Source organism: Struthio camelus, chromosome 4, assembly GCF_040807025.1.
Source record: "Struthio camelus isolate bStrCam1 chromosome 4, bStrCam1.hap1, whole genome shotgun sequence".
NCBI lineage: Eukaryota > Metazoa > Chordata > Aves > Struthioniformes > Struthionidae > Struthio > Struthio camelus.
Window position 1 is genome coordinate 17,807,872 of NC_090945.1, and position 13,954 is coordinate 17,821,825.

At 41.5% G+C, this 13,954-nt stretch overlaps 1 protein-coding gene across 1 annotated transcript in view; it reads right to left on the bottom strand.

The window, feature by feature from the left end:
* Nucleotides 1-220: 220 nt before the first annotated feature.
* FAT4 (FAT atypical cadherin 4) overlaps nucleotides 221-13,954 on the bottom strand; it is a 149,589-nt gene continuing 135,855 nt past the window's right edge. The window contains exons 15-17 of the mRNA XM_068941030.1: nucleotides 12,703-12,920; nucleotides 7,727-7,988; nucleotides 221-3,692 (exon numbers count right to left, since the gene is read on the bottom strand). Coding sequence (XP_068797131.1) covers nucleotides 1,813-3,692; nucleotides 7,727-7,988; nucleotides 12,703-12,920 — 2,360 coding nt within the window. The 3' untranslated portion in view covers nucleotides 221-1,812. The remainder of the gene's footprint in view (nucleotides 3,693-7,726; nucleotides 7,989-12,702; nucleotides 12,921-13,954) is intronic.

Here is a 13,954-nt window from a genome sequence, read left to right on the forward strand (position 1 = left end):
GTGCACTGCTGAGTTAACTAAACTGCAGAGAGATTAATTTAATTTCTACAGTGATGCAAGTGCTGGCTTCACCATGATTGAACTCTGAATGTGTATTTTACACCATCAACTTGATACTTAAGGCCCATTTTCTGAAGGGAAAAAAAAAGCTAGTAAAAGTGAAGATTGAGGAGTGAAAACAGAGGAAGAAAAAGAAAAAAGTTTTCCAATAACACACACTAAAGATTTTAAATAAATATTTTAATTCTATTATTGGCATTTACAAGTAGAAAGCATACAGTATGTTACAATTTTATCAAAATGTGAAAAATATGGATGTTACATAAGTAACAAATGTAAAAAAAGTATTTTTCTTACCTTCCCTGAAAGTAAGAAAACTATTCAGCATAGGAAAATATTGATATAAAAAACACAGCTTAGGTAAAAAAAAAAAAAAAAAAAATTTGACGTTTTTACACCGTATGATAGGTTCATCAGGTCTGCATGAAGATGTAAGGACTTGGTGAAGTTCTACGTAACCTAAAACTTTAGGGAATTCGGGACAAATAGTAAGCTACATTAATGAGTCTACAAGTAGTTTTCCCTCATATCCGCTCCAAAATGCTAGAGTGCAGTAATTTTCTATACAATAAATAATTTTTCCATCATAGAAAATCGTATAATGCAGAAAAATGCCACTCCAAGGTCACAAAGGCTAGGCAGTGCTTTAATAATTATTATGATAATAGTTATTATAGTGCTTTATAATGTCTAAGCACTTTAGACGAGTTAACTAATTAGTCCTCACAACACCCCTGTGAGGTAGGTAAGTGTTATTACTACCTTTCCATAGTACAGATGGGAAAACGAAATCTGGGGAGAAACACGGACTGCGTCAGCAGCACAGTGAAGGTTAGAGGCCAACAGATGCGGCTACCTGCTTTTTTCTTCTTGCTCCCCTTGACCACACTGCTGCTGTGAGCCAGGCTGCCCCGCTGATCCGAGCTGACAAATGCCAATCTTTCCACTCCGACTGGAGGCACTGGGGATGGGGGGGGGGGGGGGGGGGGGGGGGGGGAGTTAAGCATCCCAAAATATTCCACAGAGATTCAGAAGCTCTCACACAACTTTGTCAAAAAAAAAAAACAAACTAAAACATAAAAAAAACCCCAAGGCCTGCCCCCTCCCCCCGCAAAAAACAAACAAGCTGAAAAGAGAAAAACTCCTAAAGTGCTGACCAGCTTGAGCTGCTTCTAGCACCTCCTGTACGGAATAAGACTTACAGCACTGCTGCCAGCAATTACTCAAGCTGATTTCTTCCTTAAAATTTACATATGAGCAACTGCAGGATATGGTAACTACATTTTCAGAGACACTTTACTACTGTAACTCCTTCATTCGCCATCCTTCTTCTGTGCACTTCTTAAGGAAAATGAAATCCCTCAATACTCTTGCATTGTAAAACAGGTTAGTAGCTGGAGACAATATGCACATCCTTCACAATAAAAAAAAAATTAGTTCGTTTTCAGAACAAAGCATTATTAATTTAAGAATCAAAAACCAAACAATGGTAAATAGGAAACCCTTTTAAAAAAGCTGCATGCTGGATATCTTGTTTTCAAATACAATGCATGCAGGAGAAATAAATTCATCCAAGCGTAATTAAATTAAAAACGTTTTAAGTCTGTTTCAGCAGCATAATGGTTATTATTTTTAAAGTCTCCTCCAACCGGACTGGCCTGGGGTTTGAATGCTGACCTCGGCTTTCCTACAACCATGTAATGGTTCGACCGTTCCGCGGTTCTGCACTGGGACAACACCCGGATATAAAGCCTACACGTACTGTTCTGCTTCCCCATCCTTGGGAAGAGCCTTGGCTGTACCACCTTTGCTGTCTTCAGATGCTGCTGCTGCTGCTGCTGCTGTTTTTTCGGGGAGCGATGCCAAATCTTTGAAAACATCCACATAATGCCCAAAGCCTGGGCCCCAGTTCAACAGGTTATCCCAGTTGAAGTTTCCCGCTTGCTGTCCGAGCTTCCCGGGCAGCGCGCCCTCGGCAGCGCCAGCGGCCCCCGCCTGCGCGCCCACAGGCCCACCCTCCCCTCTGCGGCCGGGGTACCGCCTCGGCTTCAGCCTGCCGCCGTAGTTGTCCTCGTCGTCCGCGTCGGACTCGTTGACCTGGGACAGCTTGGGCATCCTGGAGGTGTAGGCTATGGGCTTATCCCTGTCGTACTCCATTTCCGAGCACGTGAAAGACTCGTGGGAGTCGCTATCGGAGGACGACTCGGGCGCGGGAATGCCGTCGGCCGGATTCCTCGTTCTCGACAGAGGCCTGCGGCAATCCTCTTCGGAGGACGAGCGGCCGTGATCAGCGCTGCAGATGCTGGGGTTTCTCGGGCGAGGGGTGTTCAGTCTCTCCACCTCTTCGATGGACAGCCCCACAGGAGGAGCAGTCTCCAGAGGAATCTGCCCGATGGGCTGCTTCAGGCGGCTTCCCGGTCGGGAGCCGTGAGCTGCCATGGTCTGCGGGCTCTTGCTTCTCCTCCCCAGCCGAGCGGCGTAGTTAAAAATGCCGGGCTGGCAGACGTCGTTGTGCATCTCTAGCGGGCTGCCCTCCCTTATCGAAAGGTGCAGCTCCCTCGCCGGACTGTGTCTGTAGAAAGTCGACGATTTGGAGAACGGCGCGGGGCTGTGACGAGACAGGGGGTTGGGAGTAGGGCACGCCGAGTGGCTCAGGGAAGTTGTCCTTAACCCCTGACCGTAGGAGGGCTGGTAAGTCAAGCTGCTTGCACCCAAGGGCATGGGGGACTGCCTGGCAAAGCCCAGCGGGCTGTGCCGCTGGATGGAGAACTTGGGCGTGTGGCTCCTGAACTGCTTGTAGTGCTGGATGATGTCCGCGTCCGACGGGGCGATGCTGCTTGCGTTGTCAATGTCATAGTGCTCTATCTCGGGCTCTGGGGAGGCCAGCGGGGCGCTGGGGATCGTCTCCGGCGCGTGCGGGATGTCTGTTTCGTCATAGATAAGGTACGGGTTTTCCCTTTCGATTATATCAGGCTTTGGGTTCCCTTCAGGCTGCTTCCTGACCGTCATGTCATCCCCGTAGGGTGGGATATTGTCAGGATCATCAAACGCGACGTTCTCGCTCCCTTTTTTCTTCTTCTCCTTGGTTTTCTTCTCTTCTTTTGGCGCTTTTGCCTTCTTTCCCCTGCACTGATTGCACAGGATCAGGCTGAGAACGAGCAGCGCGAGGACCGTCGCGCAGCTGCCCACGATAGCCGGCACGGCCCAGAGGGGCAGGGACAGCTCGGCGGGGTGCGGGGACGGCAGGCACGCGTGACCTCCGTTGAGTCCACCTCTGCACACGTGGCCCGGGGCGCATGAGATCCCCAGGCAAGCCGCCACCGTCTCGCACGTCCGTCCCGTGTACGCCTCAGGGCAGCTGCAGGCGAAGCCCGCGTGCCCGCTGGGCTCGCAGCTGCCGCCGTTTTGGCAGGGGCTGGAGGCGCAGGCTCCCGGGGGAACGCACCTGTACGCGTACCACTCATTGATGCACATCAGGTCGCCCCAGCAGGGATTGCTGGCGCACACGCTGGGGCCTCGGCAGCCAATCTTCACGGAGGGATCTGTTTTGGATAGAGTGGCAAGGCTGTGCTTGCCAGCGAAGGGAAGGCTCTCTCCACCATACTTGATGTAGGAAATACAGCCATCAAATCCTAGGAGAAAAGGGGGAAAAAAAAAAAAACAAAAAAAACAGCCACTTTAGGACCTGGACACAGAGTATTCACAGTCAACAGATGTGAAGGAAACGCTCAGGGCATCGCAGCTACGCGAAAGGGAAAATCGTACAATCAGCAGAATAGAAGATTTGAGCACATATCTTGGCCCCTGAAACGAAAGGTTAAATACAAGCACAGAAACAACAAAACAGAAAACCCAAGGCTACAGTGGAGGCTACAGCCTTTATTTGGTGACGCGTTTTAATCAGCGTTCAGGATAAATCATGCTATAAGCTATCAGTCACACACAGGAAGCCTCTGTGTTTCCCCAAGTAAATCTTGGGTGTACTAAGCATACCGTTGCTTCCCCAGGTTTTTACTTTGCATTGTGATTAATACACAATTAGTTTGATCGTAGTTTAACAGAGTAATTTCTCTGAAGATATATGCACGACGCTTACGTAAGCGATACCAAAATATCCTGAAAAAGCTTTTAGTTCTCTTAAGTTTGCCAAATAAGAATTCTGAAGCTGGCCATTAGTAACATTTCAAAGCCACAAAAATACTCTTAGCCGAATAAATAAAACGTACCAAAAATTGGATTGAAGATGCTGAAATGAACACGTCCTGCTTTCTAGAAGCCCCAAAAAACATTTTGCACCCCAACTGCTTTCACTAAATTTAATAAACCAGGCAATTTTAAGCAGAAACCTACATGTAGTTTGAAATGTTGATCTGACTTAAGAATTATAGATGCTGCATGGGAGGGAGAACGACGGTCAGATTAGGAAATAGCTACCTCAAGCTTAGAAACTGGGAATAAAGTTCAAATCAATTAAAAAAATACAAAATAAAATGAAAAAAATGCATTTTGGGTAAAAACAGGTCACTCGCACATGAACTCAACTCTGTCGCTCAGTGACCAGACTAGATCTGAGTTTTGCAATGCAAAGGGATATTCCTGTGATTGTAGCTTGCCTTTCCGGCACTTAGACTCATCAAAGGAAGCCTGAAGGTTTATGTCGTTAGATCTTGATTTTAAAATAGTTTCCCCTCAAAGTAAAATTATTTTGACAAAATGCTAAGTAATGATTTTGCCAAAGAGCAATGTCCAATGAGCAAACAGTTGGATTTTGCAGAAACATATTTTCTAAAAATATATCCTTAAACTGACTCAATTAATTTTCAATTTAGAGCCCCATTTCACTGAAGCTAAACACAAGGCCCCATTCCTCAGTAAATAAGCCAGGAATTCAAATGGTCATTGCAGGAAAACATCCATTTAATTGGTATTTAAAGTGTTTAAATTAATTTGAACAAACATTCCCTCAAATGGCTTAACTTCAATTTTTTTTCCTACTTTTGCCATATTTCTAAAAACTCTTATCATCCAGACTAGAGAATCTTTTTCACGGTTGGCTCCGCCACGGCAGCAAAAAATTTGAGCTAGCCATTTTCCTTTGCTTGAGCTCTTCCCAGTTTCCCCATTTCTGAACTGATGTTGTCTATTGTGCTGCAGCTAAGCCTCACGTCTTACTGCGCTAGGAAACACGACGTTCACAGCAATCCTTTCATGTCTCTGAATCTAAAATGACCTTTTTCTAAACTTCCCATAGTTTGATTGCAGCAGTCCCCTATCATTTGTGACCCAGAGTTTCAGTGCCGTGAGAGCACACGGAGGTGGATTATCCCTGGCCTTTGTGTAGTTGTGTGTGAGGTCTCAGGAAAATGGAGCCTTTTGCCAGCTTAATAACTCTAATTCTCTGTGTTCCTGAGACTTAATCCCTTCTGCAAGGATTTTAGGCTAGTGCCACTTTTTTGCTGACCTTTACTCAGAGCTGCGACTAAATGGTACGCACAAATTCATTCGTAAATTATGCTCTCAATTGCCATAGGCACAACACATGGTGTAAGAAGCATCTTTCTTTTCTCCTTAGCTTCTGACTGAACGTCACGGGAGATGCCAGGCTTACAGGAAGGTACTATTCAAGACCAAATTGTATCAGACATAACACAATACATATAATTGATAAGGAGAAGGAAAACGCCACTGCTCAGGTTCTGAAGCATTGCACTTGGGTGAAAGAATAAAAAGGAGCAAATATTCCATGCGACATTCGTGTCGGAGACAGTTTCATCTGTGTCAACACATTGCTGGAATGGAAGAACAGCCACTATTAATGCTAACTCCATAAATAACTGTGGAAACGTCTATAAAAATGCTCAGCACAGAGATAAATGCTATGAATATTGACTCTGTCATGAAATAGCAAATACGCTCAGCTTGTTTGAGGGGGTATTAAGGATTTGTCATCTTTAAAGGATATTGATTTAAAACGTGACCAACCTCTGACGTCAGCAGTGAAATAGTAGCGCGTATCAATGTCAGATACGTTTTGCTAAGAGATGCAAGTCAAACAGTGCTAGGGGACATACAAGGGCCTAAGTTTTGCAAGCATGCTATTTCTGTATTATTTCCACTCTGAAAGAGGTGTGTTTTCTTTCAGCATTACTTACATTTTCATTTTCTCCTGTTCTTGCGTTTCTGAATAAAGAGGAAATTGAGGATTTAGGCTCAGGTAGGAGACCACGCAAAACGGAGGATTAGCTTGCATCACTCTTGGTGGTCTCTTTTCACCAGTGATACGATACACAGCAATTGAGATTTTGTCAAGTCTATCTGGGCTTGAAGACATTATTGGACAGACTGGTTTCACATCCCTGAAACTGGGATCCATGTACGTTTCTGTCTGCCTTTAATAGTATTTCAGACATTTTTGACTATCTGAGTTCACGCAGAGTTTTATATCTCCCTCTTGTAAATCCTTGGTATGTCATACACAATGTAATCCAATATTAAGAAAACATCATATAAATAAGAGATTTTGGATTGTACATTCCTAACGTAAGCCAGACATTCATAATTTGTCTACTGCAGCGCTAGGCACTAGGTGAGAAGTTACTGTCCTCAATTTTTTTTTGTCTTAGCTTTGCTACAGCCTCTTTTACTCTTTGTGCATATGCTGCTCATAAAATATACATGTAAAAAGAGTAAAGGTAAGCATCGGGTTCATATGATTTCATACCACATTTCATACTAACTCACAATGCACAGATAACATTGTCTACACTGGAAACTGTCAGAAAATGTGAACTGTGAATCTGTACCATTGAAAGTTACTTTATCTGGTGATAATCCTTAAAGTTAGGAAGATTTTTCAATATAAAAACTTTTTAAGAACCTCTGCCTGCATTGTCTGGAATATCTCAGTTTGTAGCTGAAAATCATCTCCATCTTTACTTATGACTGGGGGAATAATATCAAGTCAATGTTATCTATTACTTTTGCCAGGGCCTAAGATAGTTGCTTCAACTCTTAAGGGAGACTGATTTACTTCTTAGCAGTTAGATGTTATTCAGAAGGTGGCTGGCTCCTTATTGCACTTCATTTCTGTTGCTCAAAAAAAAAAAATTATTTTCTTGATTTGATGGCAGTTAGCAGGAGGAAGTAGAGATTCAGAAAATATTTTAATCATATAAATAACAGGCTAAATCCTGTAGTACTTACCAAATCCCTACAGAGACAAAGTTCTTGTTTAGCATTTTTGCCTGAGTAAAAGATTTGGCTTGATTTTCCAGATTCTGACCAAGGTAAAAAACGTATCCTTTCTTCTGTCACTAGCGTAACAGAACTATACAACCACTGATTCACATAACAGACGAGCAAGCAAACCCACCCTCCTCTCCAAAAAACCCTTCAGACGGAAGAGCTGCGCTTGAAAGTAACAAGGCTGCAGCGTATATTAAACGCAGAAGATTGCACAAAGTTTACAATCCTTACTCGGCCACGTTAAAGTAATTTCAAATTGGAACTTTCTTGACTAAGCATGGAAGAATATGAGTTATTGATAAAGAATTACAGTGTTTTCTACCTTTAAGCAAACAGAGATCCTTTATACATACATATAATACACATGAGTTTATCTATTTAAATATGTTTATGTGCAATGTATTAAGGAAAAAAAAAATACCTGAAACTGTGTTCCTGAGAGGTTGGCTTGGTGGGATTCCTCCCAAAGATATTGTAAGAACATTTAGCCCACCGAAGTCCTGTGTGACGTGCAGGATGTCCCGGCTATGAGCACTGTCGACAGACAGAAGCGTGCTGGAGCCGTTCTTCTCAAGGAGCACCGAATGCCACTGCCCATCTGCCGTGTAGACCTCAGGAATATTCCTTTCCACTTTCCCAGCAATTCCAGCGTCAGATATGTAATGCACTTTCCCACCTTTTATCTGATCAGGAAAAAGCAAAATGCATCATTTAAAAATTATACTGACATACTCCACATATTCCCTTCCTCCCATGCATACATATGACCAATATAATGGCTTATTCAATACCATTACAGTAGCACATGGCTTCAGTTGTAAGAGGAAGCCTGGGTGTATTTTTTCCCCCATGCCAAATTATTTTGTACTAAAAATATTAATTTATTATTTTGCACTAAATATACACCCTAAATTAAATACAACCAGTCTTTAGAAAACTTAGAATTTGCCATCCAGTCACACTTCATAAGAGAAAAACCCACTGAGAAACCAGAAATTGGGCATGCACACAACATTTTAACCAATAAAAAAGACAAATTCTTCCTTCTTCTTTAATGAGATTAATCTTTAATCTTCTTCTCTAACAACATGTGGTAAGTGCTTTGCACAGTAAATACATGTTGTCCTTGTCCAAAGAACTTGCATCTAGTTTTCATTATGACACAGTGAGAACATATAAGGAATGTCAGGATTTGATCAAGATTCCAGTCTCCTATCAGATTTTGCTTCTAATCTGCATTTTGTGGAAAAAAACATGTCTATTTTAGAAATCTTTCCAAAGAGTTGTTAGGTATATCTTTTTGTGAGAGTTTTCAAAAGATGCTTATTTGAGCAACCTCATTTTAAACTGTTAGAAAAAAGGCACTATTCAATTCCACGATAAAATTTTTAGCTCTTTCTCTATGAATGAAGCCACAGGATCCTACTGACTCATGACATGCAGGACTTTCAACCTCTTATTAGCTCGGTAGTAATGAACTCATTAGTGCAAATTCTACATTTAAGATAAAGGAGTGAAAAATATAGCAGTGAAACTTCATTCAAAAAAGAAAAGCACACTTCTCATATACCACGTAACAGCCTGCTGTGTTAGCTGACCTCCCAATGGTTGTACAAACTTGTGAGCTGCATGCTAGGTGTCAAGAGTAACAGAAGAATACACTTCCTAGGGTGGTTCTTCAACTTATTGCCTACTTCCTTCCATACTTGTCCCTGTTAGTCTGCATGCTTGATCATACCCATTCACAAATCACGATGCTAATGTTCGAGGGACGGTTAAAGCCAGAGGCTGGTTGAAAGCTCTGCAAGTCTCACATGCTTTGTTCCAAGAAGAAAAATCTTCACCTGGGAAAAACCGCGAGGTGACACAATGGCTACAAGACACAATGGCTCTTGTCTCTAGCTGCCAGAAACTGCTAAATGCTCTAGATTTACTTCTTTAGTACTGGAAGCTAAGGACTTTGGTCATACAGATCAGCTCTAATACGGCTTTAAGACCGTGCTCATGTCTTGGCAGCAGCCTGTACTGCATGTATCTAGTACATATTCCATTTGGAGCAAGAAGCACAACGGTTAAGATACATATACACTTCATTTTTAAACAACATAATTCAGAGTATTTGAAATGTATTATTTGGGAAGTCGTTGATAAAGCTCTCCCTAAAAGATAGGGTGCTTTTGGTATTGGCCAACACAGGTGGCACATGTCTGAAGTATCACACTGCACAAAGAGAATCCCATATTTGGAAATGCAGCCGCACAGACTCTGTTATAACAAATCAAACACCATTTACAGGATCAAAAGTATCTGTAAAAAGAGTAGCTGGGCAGAATATGTATCTATATGTATTTTTTTTATGTTTGTGTCTTTTTATCTGCTCTGTTAGCTTTATTTTGCCTTTCGCGCTTCATGAAAATAATGCCTTCTATTTTTGGCCTGTTATGTAGGCAAAAAATAAATAAACCATATTGGACAAAATACTCTAGGCCTATGGAAAGATTAAAACTGTAACTTCTAATTCCACACTGTAGAAGAACCGCATGATTATTTACCGGACAACAACTGATCCATTCCATAGTGATTTATGGCTCTTAAGCACTAGCTCTGTTTCTTTACAATTGCACATGGCTAATGCTAACAGACTCATAAAAGATATACTAGTGGTGTTTAGAAAATAAAATTTCCAGAGAGAAGAGTGGTTCATGACTTCTTCAACCAGGAAAAAATAAGGAATGTTATTCTTGGATCCTTGAAGCACAACTTATTTCTAAATTTGAAACAAATGGCTGATGCTGATAATACTGCATAAAACCCATTTCCAGGTTTTATTTAAATGACAGAGAAATCGATAGGTGGGATTTAATGAAAAGCATGAACTACTAAAGCAAAAGCAAACACTTTCCCAAATACAAGGATGATTCAACTTCACTAATAATTTGCGTTTCCTTTACTGAACAAATTGCTTCTTGTTGCTCTGAAATACATGCACTAGCCTTCACACATTTATAGTGCATTGGCTAAGATACCCTTCAAGTGAAGTGTGTTCCAGTTCATTCCTGCAACTTGATATGTGTCTATGTTAGCATATCTAATGAGGTAAGGAGTAATCCACATTCTCTAGCCTAAAGATTCATAGATCTCATGGCTAAAATTATGATAACGTGACCTGATTTCAGATAAGATTTTCAGTTAAGACAAAGCAAACAATTTCACCTTTAAACTATCGTATTTATCTCATTACTTCCGTCAGAATTAGTTGCAACATGTATTATTTGTAAGAAAATCAGCTGTGACTTGAAAAGCTTTATTAATAAGGAATCCTCTACTTTTTTGTCATTTCCCATCTGAATTTGTTCATTCTTTAATCTGCCAGTTTTTGTATCTTCACTGGATTAAAGAACTCCTTATATTATAAAGAAAAGCTCATTTCTCTGGGCTTGGAGTTCTTGGTTGGGGGAAGGGAATTACATTTACTGTTTAATAAATTATCTACTTGCAGGCTCAAAATGTCTAATTTATTACTGCTTCTCTAATTTTATCCAAATTCCAGTTATATCAACTACAAGAGGAAACTTGTTAACTACAAGAGGAAAAAAAATGGAGTCAGGTAGGTAGTCACAGTGCTTGTAGTTTTTCTTTAGTGCAGTTTAATATTAAAAACATATGCAGGCTTTCACTGAATGCACACATTTTTAATAACAAGTGTATTAGAAGACCCAGAAATCAAGACACAAAATTGTCTGTTCTGAAGCTGAACAAAAATGTTGTCAACAGAAGTCCCTAAAGCTGATCTTCTGAACCGTGAGCCGTCTGAGATGTCAAAGAGCCCTAAGAGTAAGCTAGTTGCACTGAAGTCTACGGGCTCTGTGTTGAGGTGGAAGGTTTTCACCGTGACGCCTACTCCAGGCCTCCCCTGCTCCGTTCCCACACCGGGTGCAGGCAGCGCCCCGGATGCGTCCCAACCTCGCAATGGGACGCGACTCGAGGGCTCCCCATCCCCAGCTCCCACCTTCTGCAGCCTGAGAGCCGAAATGCCTTCGCATCATGCTACCACAGGAAAATTGGAGGTTGACAGGCTGAAGGTCAGGCTCTAAATCTGCCATTTTCAGAGAAATAGGCACTGGTGATACTGCACGTACGTTAAACTGTTTTGAAATTCCCATAACAGACTGGACAACCAGGCAAACGCTGTAGTCACACAGACCTTCAGCTTCCTTGACTAGCATCAACTGGGAACTTTTCGGCAATAATCAGTACAGTGAAGTTACCTCTCCTTTCTTAAACTGCTACGTATGTTACTAGACTAACCTCAGCAACTTGTCCTTACAGAGCCGGGCTTTTTTTTTTTTTTTTTTTTCCCCCTACTAACACTTGTGGAGCAAATTTTACTAGGGAGAAAATGGTAGTATTTTTTTCTCAAGAACTCAAAATAATGAGATCTTATCAGATAATATGACTAAGAGACAGAACCTTCCTATCAAATGATGTGGTAAAAGTTTATGCCACTGAAGTAACACAGGCTGGTTTCTTAAAAGCAGCTAGTGTGTGAGGAAAGCTACGTACCTCTGATCAGGACAGGAATCAGGCAGGTGGACAGTATCAGTGGGGCTGAAGCTTATAAAGTGTGAATTTCTGTATGAGTTTCTTTAACAGTTGAGAAAAAAACTTGGAAAGCCTTACAGCAGTCAAGGAAACTTGGAGCTTACACCTACCCAATAAAGGGGCTTGCCAACATCACTGCTGTACTCATTTAGAGTTATGAGCAAGTGGGCTGAGTCACAGCCAGGAACTCAACCATCGCCTTCTCCTAAGAAAGGTAACTTCTGCAGCAATGAACCCTTGGGAAAAACAACTGTGTGGCATTTGAAGCATTAATTTAGCTACATATCTCAAAATAATTATAATATTGACATTGGTCTATGGGTGCCTTAATGAATTCAGGTTATTTCTTACTTCCTAATTTGATAAGGACGAGCCATGTTAGTAGGAATTCCTGAAAACATTTTGGCACTTGTTTGCTAGCTTGAGGAGGGTTTGCGTTCGAGGCCTGAAAAATCAAAAGATAAAAGGCCAACAATGAAATGATTTGCTCTGCAGAGTGTAACTTAATGACGATAAGAAGAATGGCAATGAATAGCGTTCCAGCTGCCTTAAAACAGTCACCATTTGGAGCCTAGACAAAACTGATTAGATACAAAACCATCAAGATCTTCTGATACCTTGGCAAATAGCAAGGGAATTGTTGAGAAGATGAATGATACTGGAGCAGTGCCTAGCCTTAGTTAAAGACCTAATATTTTATAAAGGAAACAGCAAGGGTAATGGAAAAATGTGATTTTGATGACTATCCATGAGGCTGTCCAGTCAACCCAAACTTAGCATTAGCTGTAATCTTACCTTCACAGTAGTGAAGTTACTGCTTTCCTGGATGTGAATTAAAATTCCATTCTCACTTCTTGTCCTGAATTTCACTTCCAAGCGGTCCACGTTCAGGGGTCCCAGGCTGGCACCTCTAGTACCATGCCTCATCACGTATTCTCGCTTCCTATTTGGGCTCATGTGGTAGTCAAGTCGTCCTTTGCCTTCTAGCGATAAGGCAGTGTCGGCAGTAACGTCTGGGACAAAGACGGGGAAAGCACTGAGTACGCCGTGCGTTATAGCTACAGTCACTATCTGCCTAGTAATAACTATTTTCTTCAGGGAAGAAATCAAGATCAGCACAGGTCAGTGGGGGAGAGCAGGACTGAATGACAACTTCAGCCCCTTTACTCTTTGGCTTGAACCAGAATATGTGTCTGAGAGTGGGAGTGTGCTAATAATTTACTGCTGGTATCAGTCAATAGTAAATTAAAACTCGCTAGGGAACAAGTGAGGGAGTAGGGGAAAAAATTTGGCTCTCCGAACTACAATTCCTTCCCAGGGATGTTACTATTTCCATTACTGCAGGCAGGGTTTTCATGATATATTGAACTGTAAGCTCTTCAGGGCAGAGATAATGACTATTTGTTACATTAGCAGACCTTTAGGTCTGGCACAAAAAGAATAGCGAAAATGGCAAAGCACCGACTACCAAATACTGTTAAAATAATGGCAAAATTCTTTTGTAAATAAGTACAATAAAAGCACATAAATCAGCAAAACAATAATGGAACATGTGAGAAAACAAAGCCTATTACATGAACATAATTAAATGACTTTTAAAGAACAGTCATTACACTACACGTAAATAAATCAACCTTGCTCTCCTAGGCAATCCTGTATCGCTTTATAGAGCTATCTGTATGCAAGTTAATAACCCCAGAATAATTATAGATATCTTTAAAAGTATGAATGGCTTTCACTTACTCACATTTACTATATTTTCATGCATATAATCTGATGATCGTTTGATAAAAAGAAAGCCTACAGTTCAGAGAAACCCTGGGCACATGCACACAATGTTCACACACGGGAAAATTTTCCCTAAAGATTTCTTTATCCCAGGGGCCTTTCTCCTACCTTCCTACCTCCCCACAGCAGACTAACTCCTGCTATGGGATAGCCTTACCCTGGTTACTGATTACATATTACCAGGAAACAGTAGTTCTAAACGCATGCAAGTTATCTGAAATGCAATATATATGCATGAAAACATGGTATATGTACATGC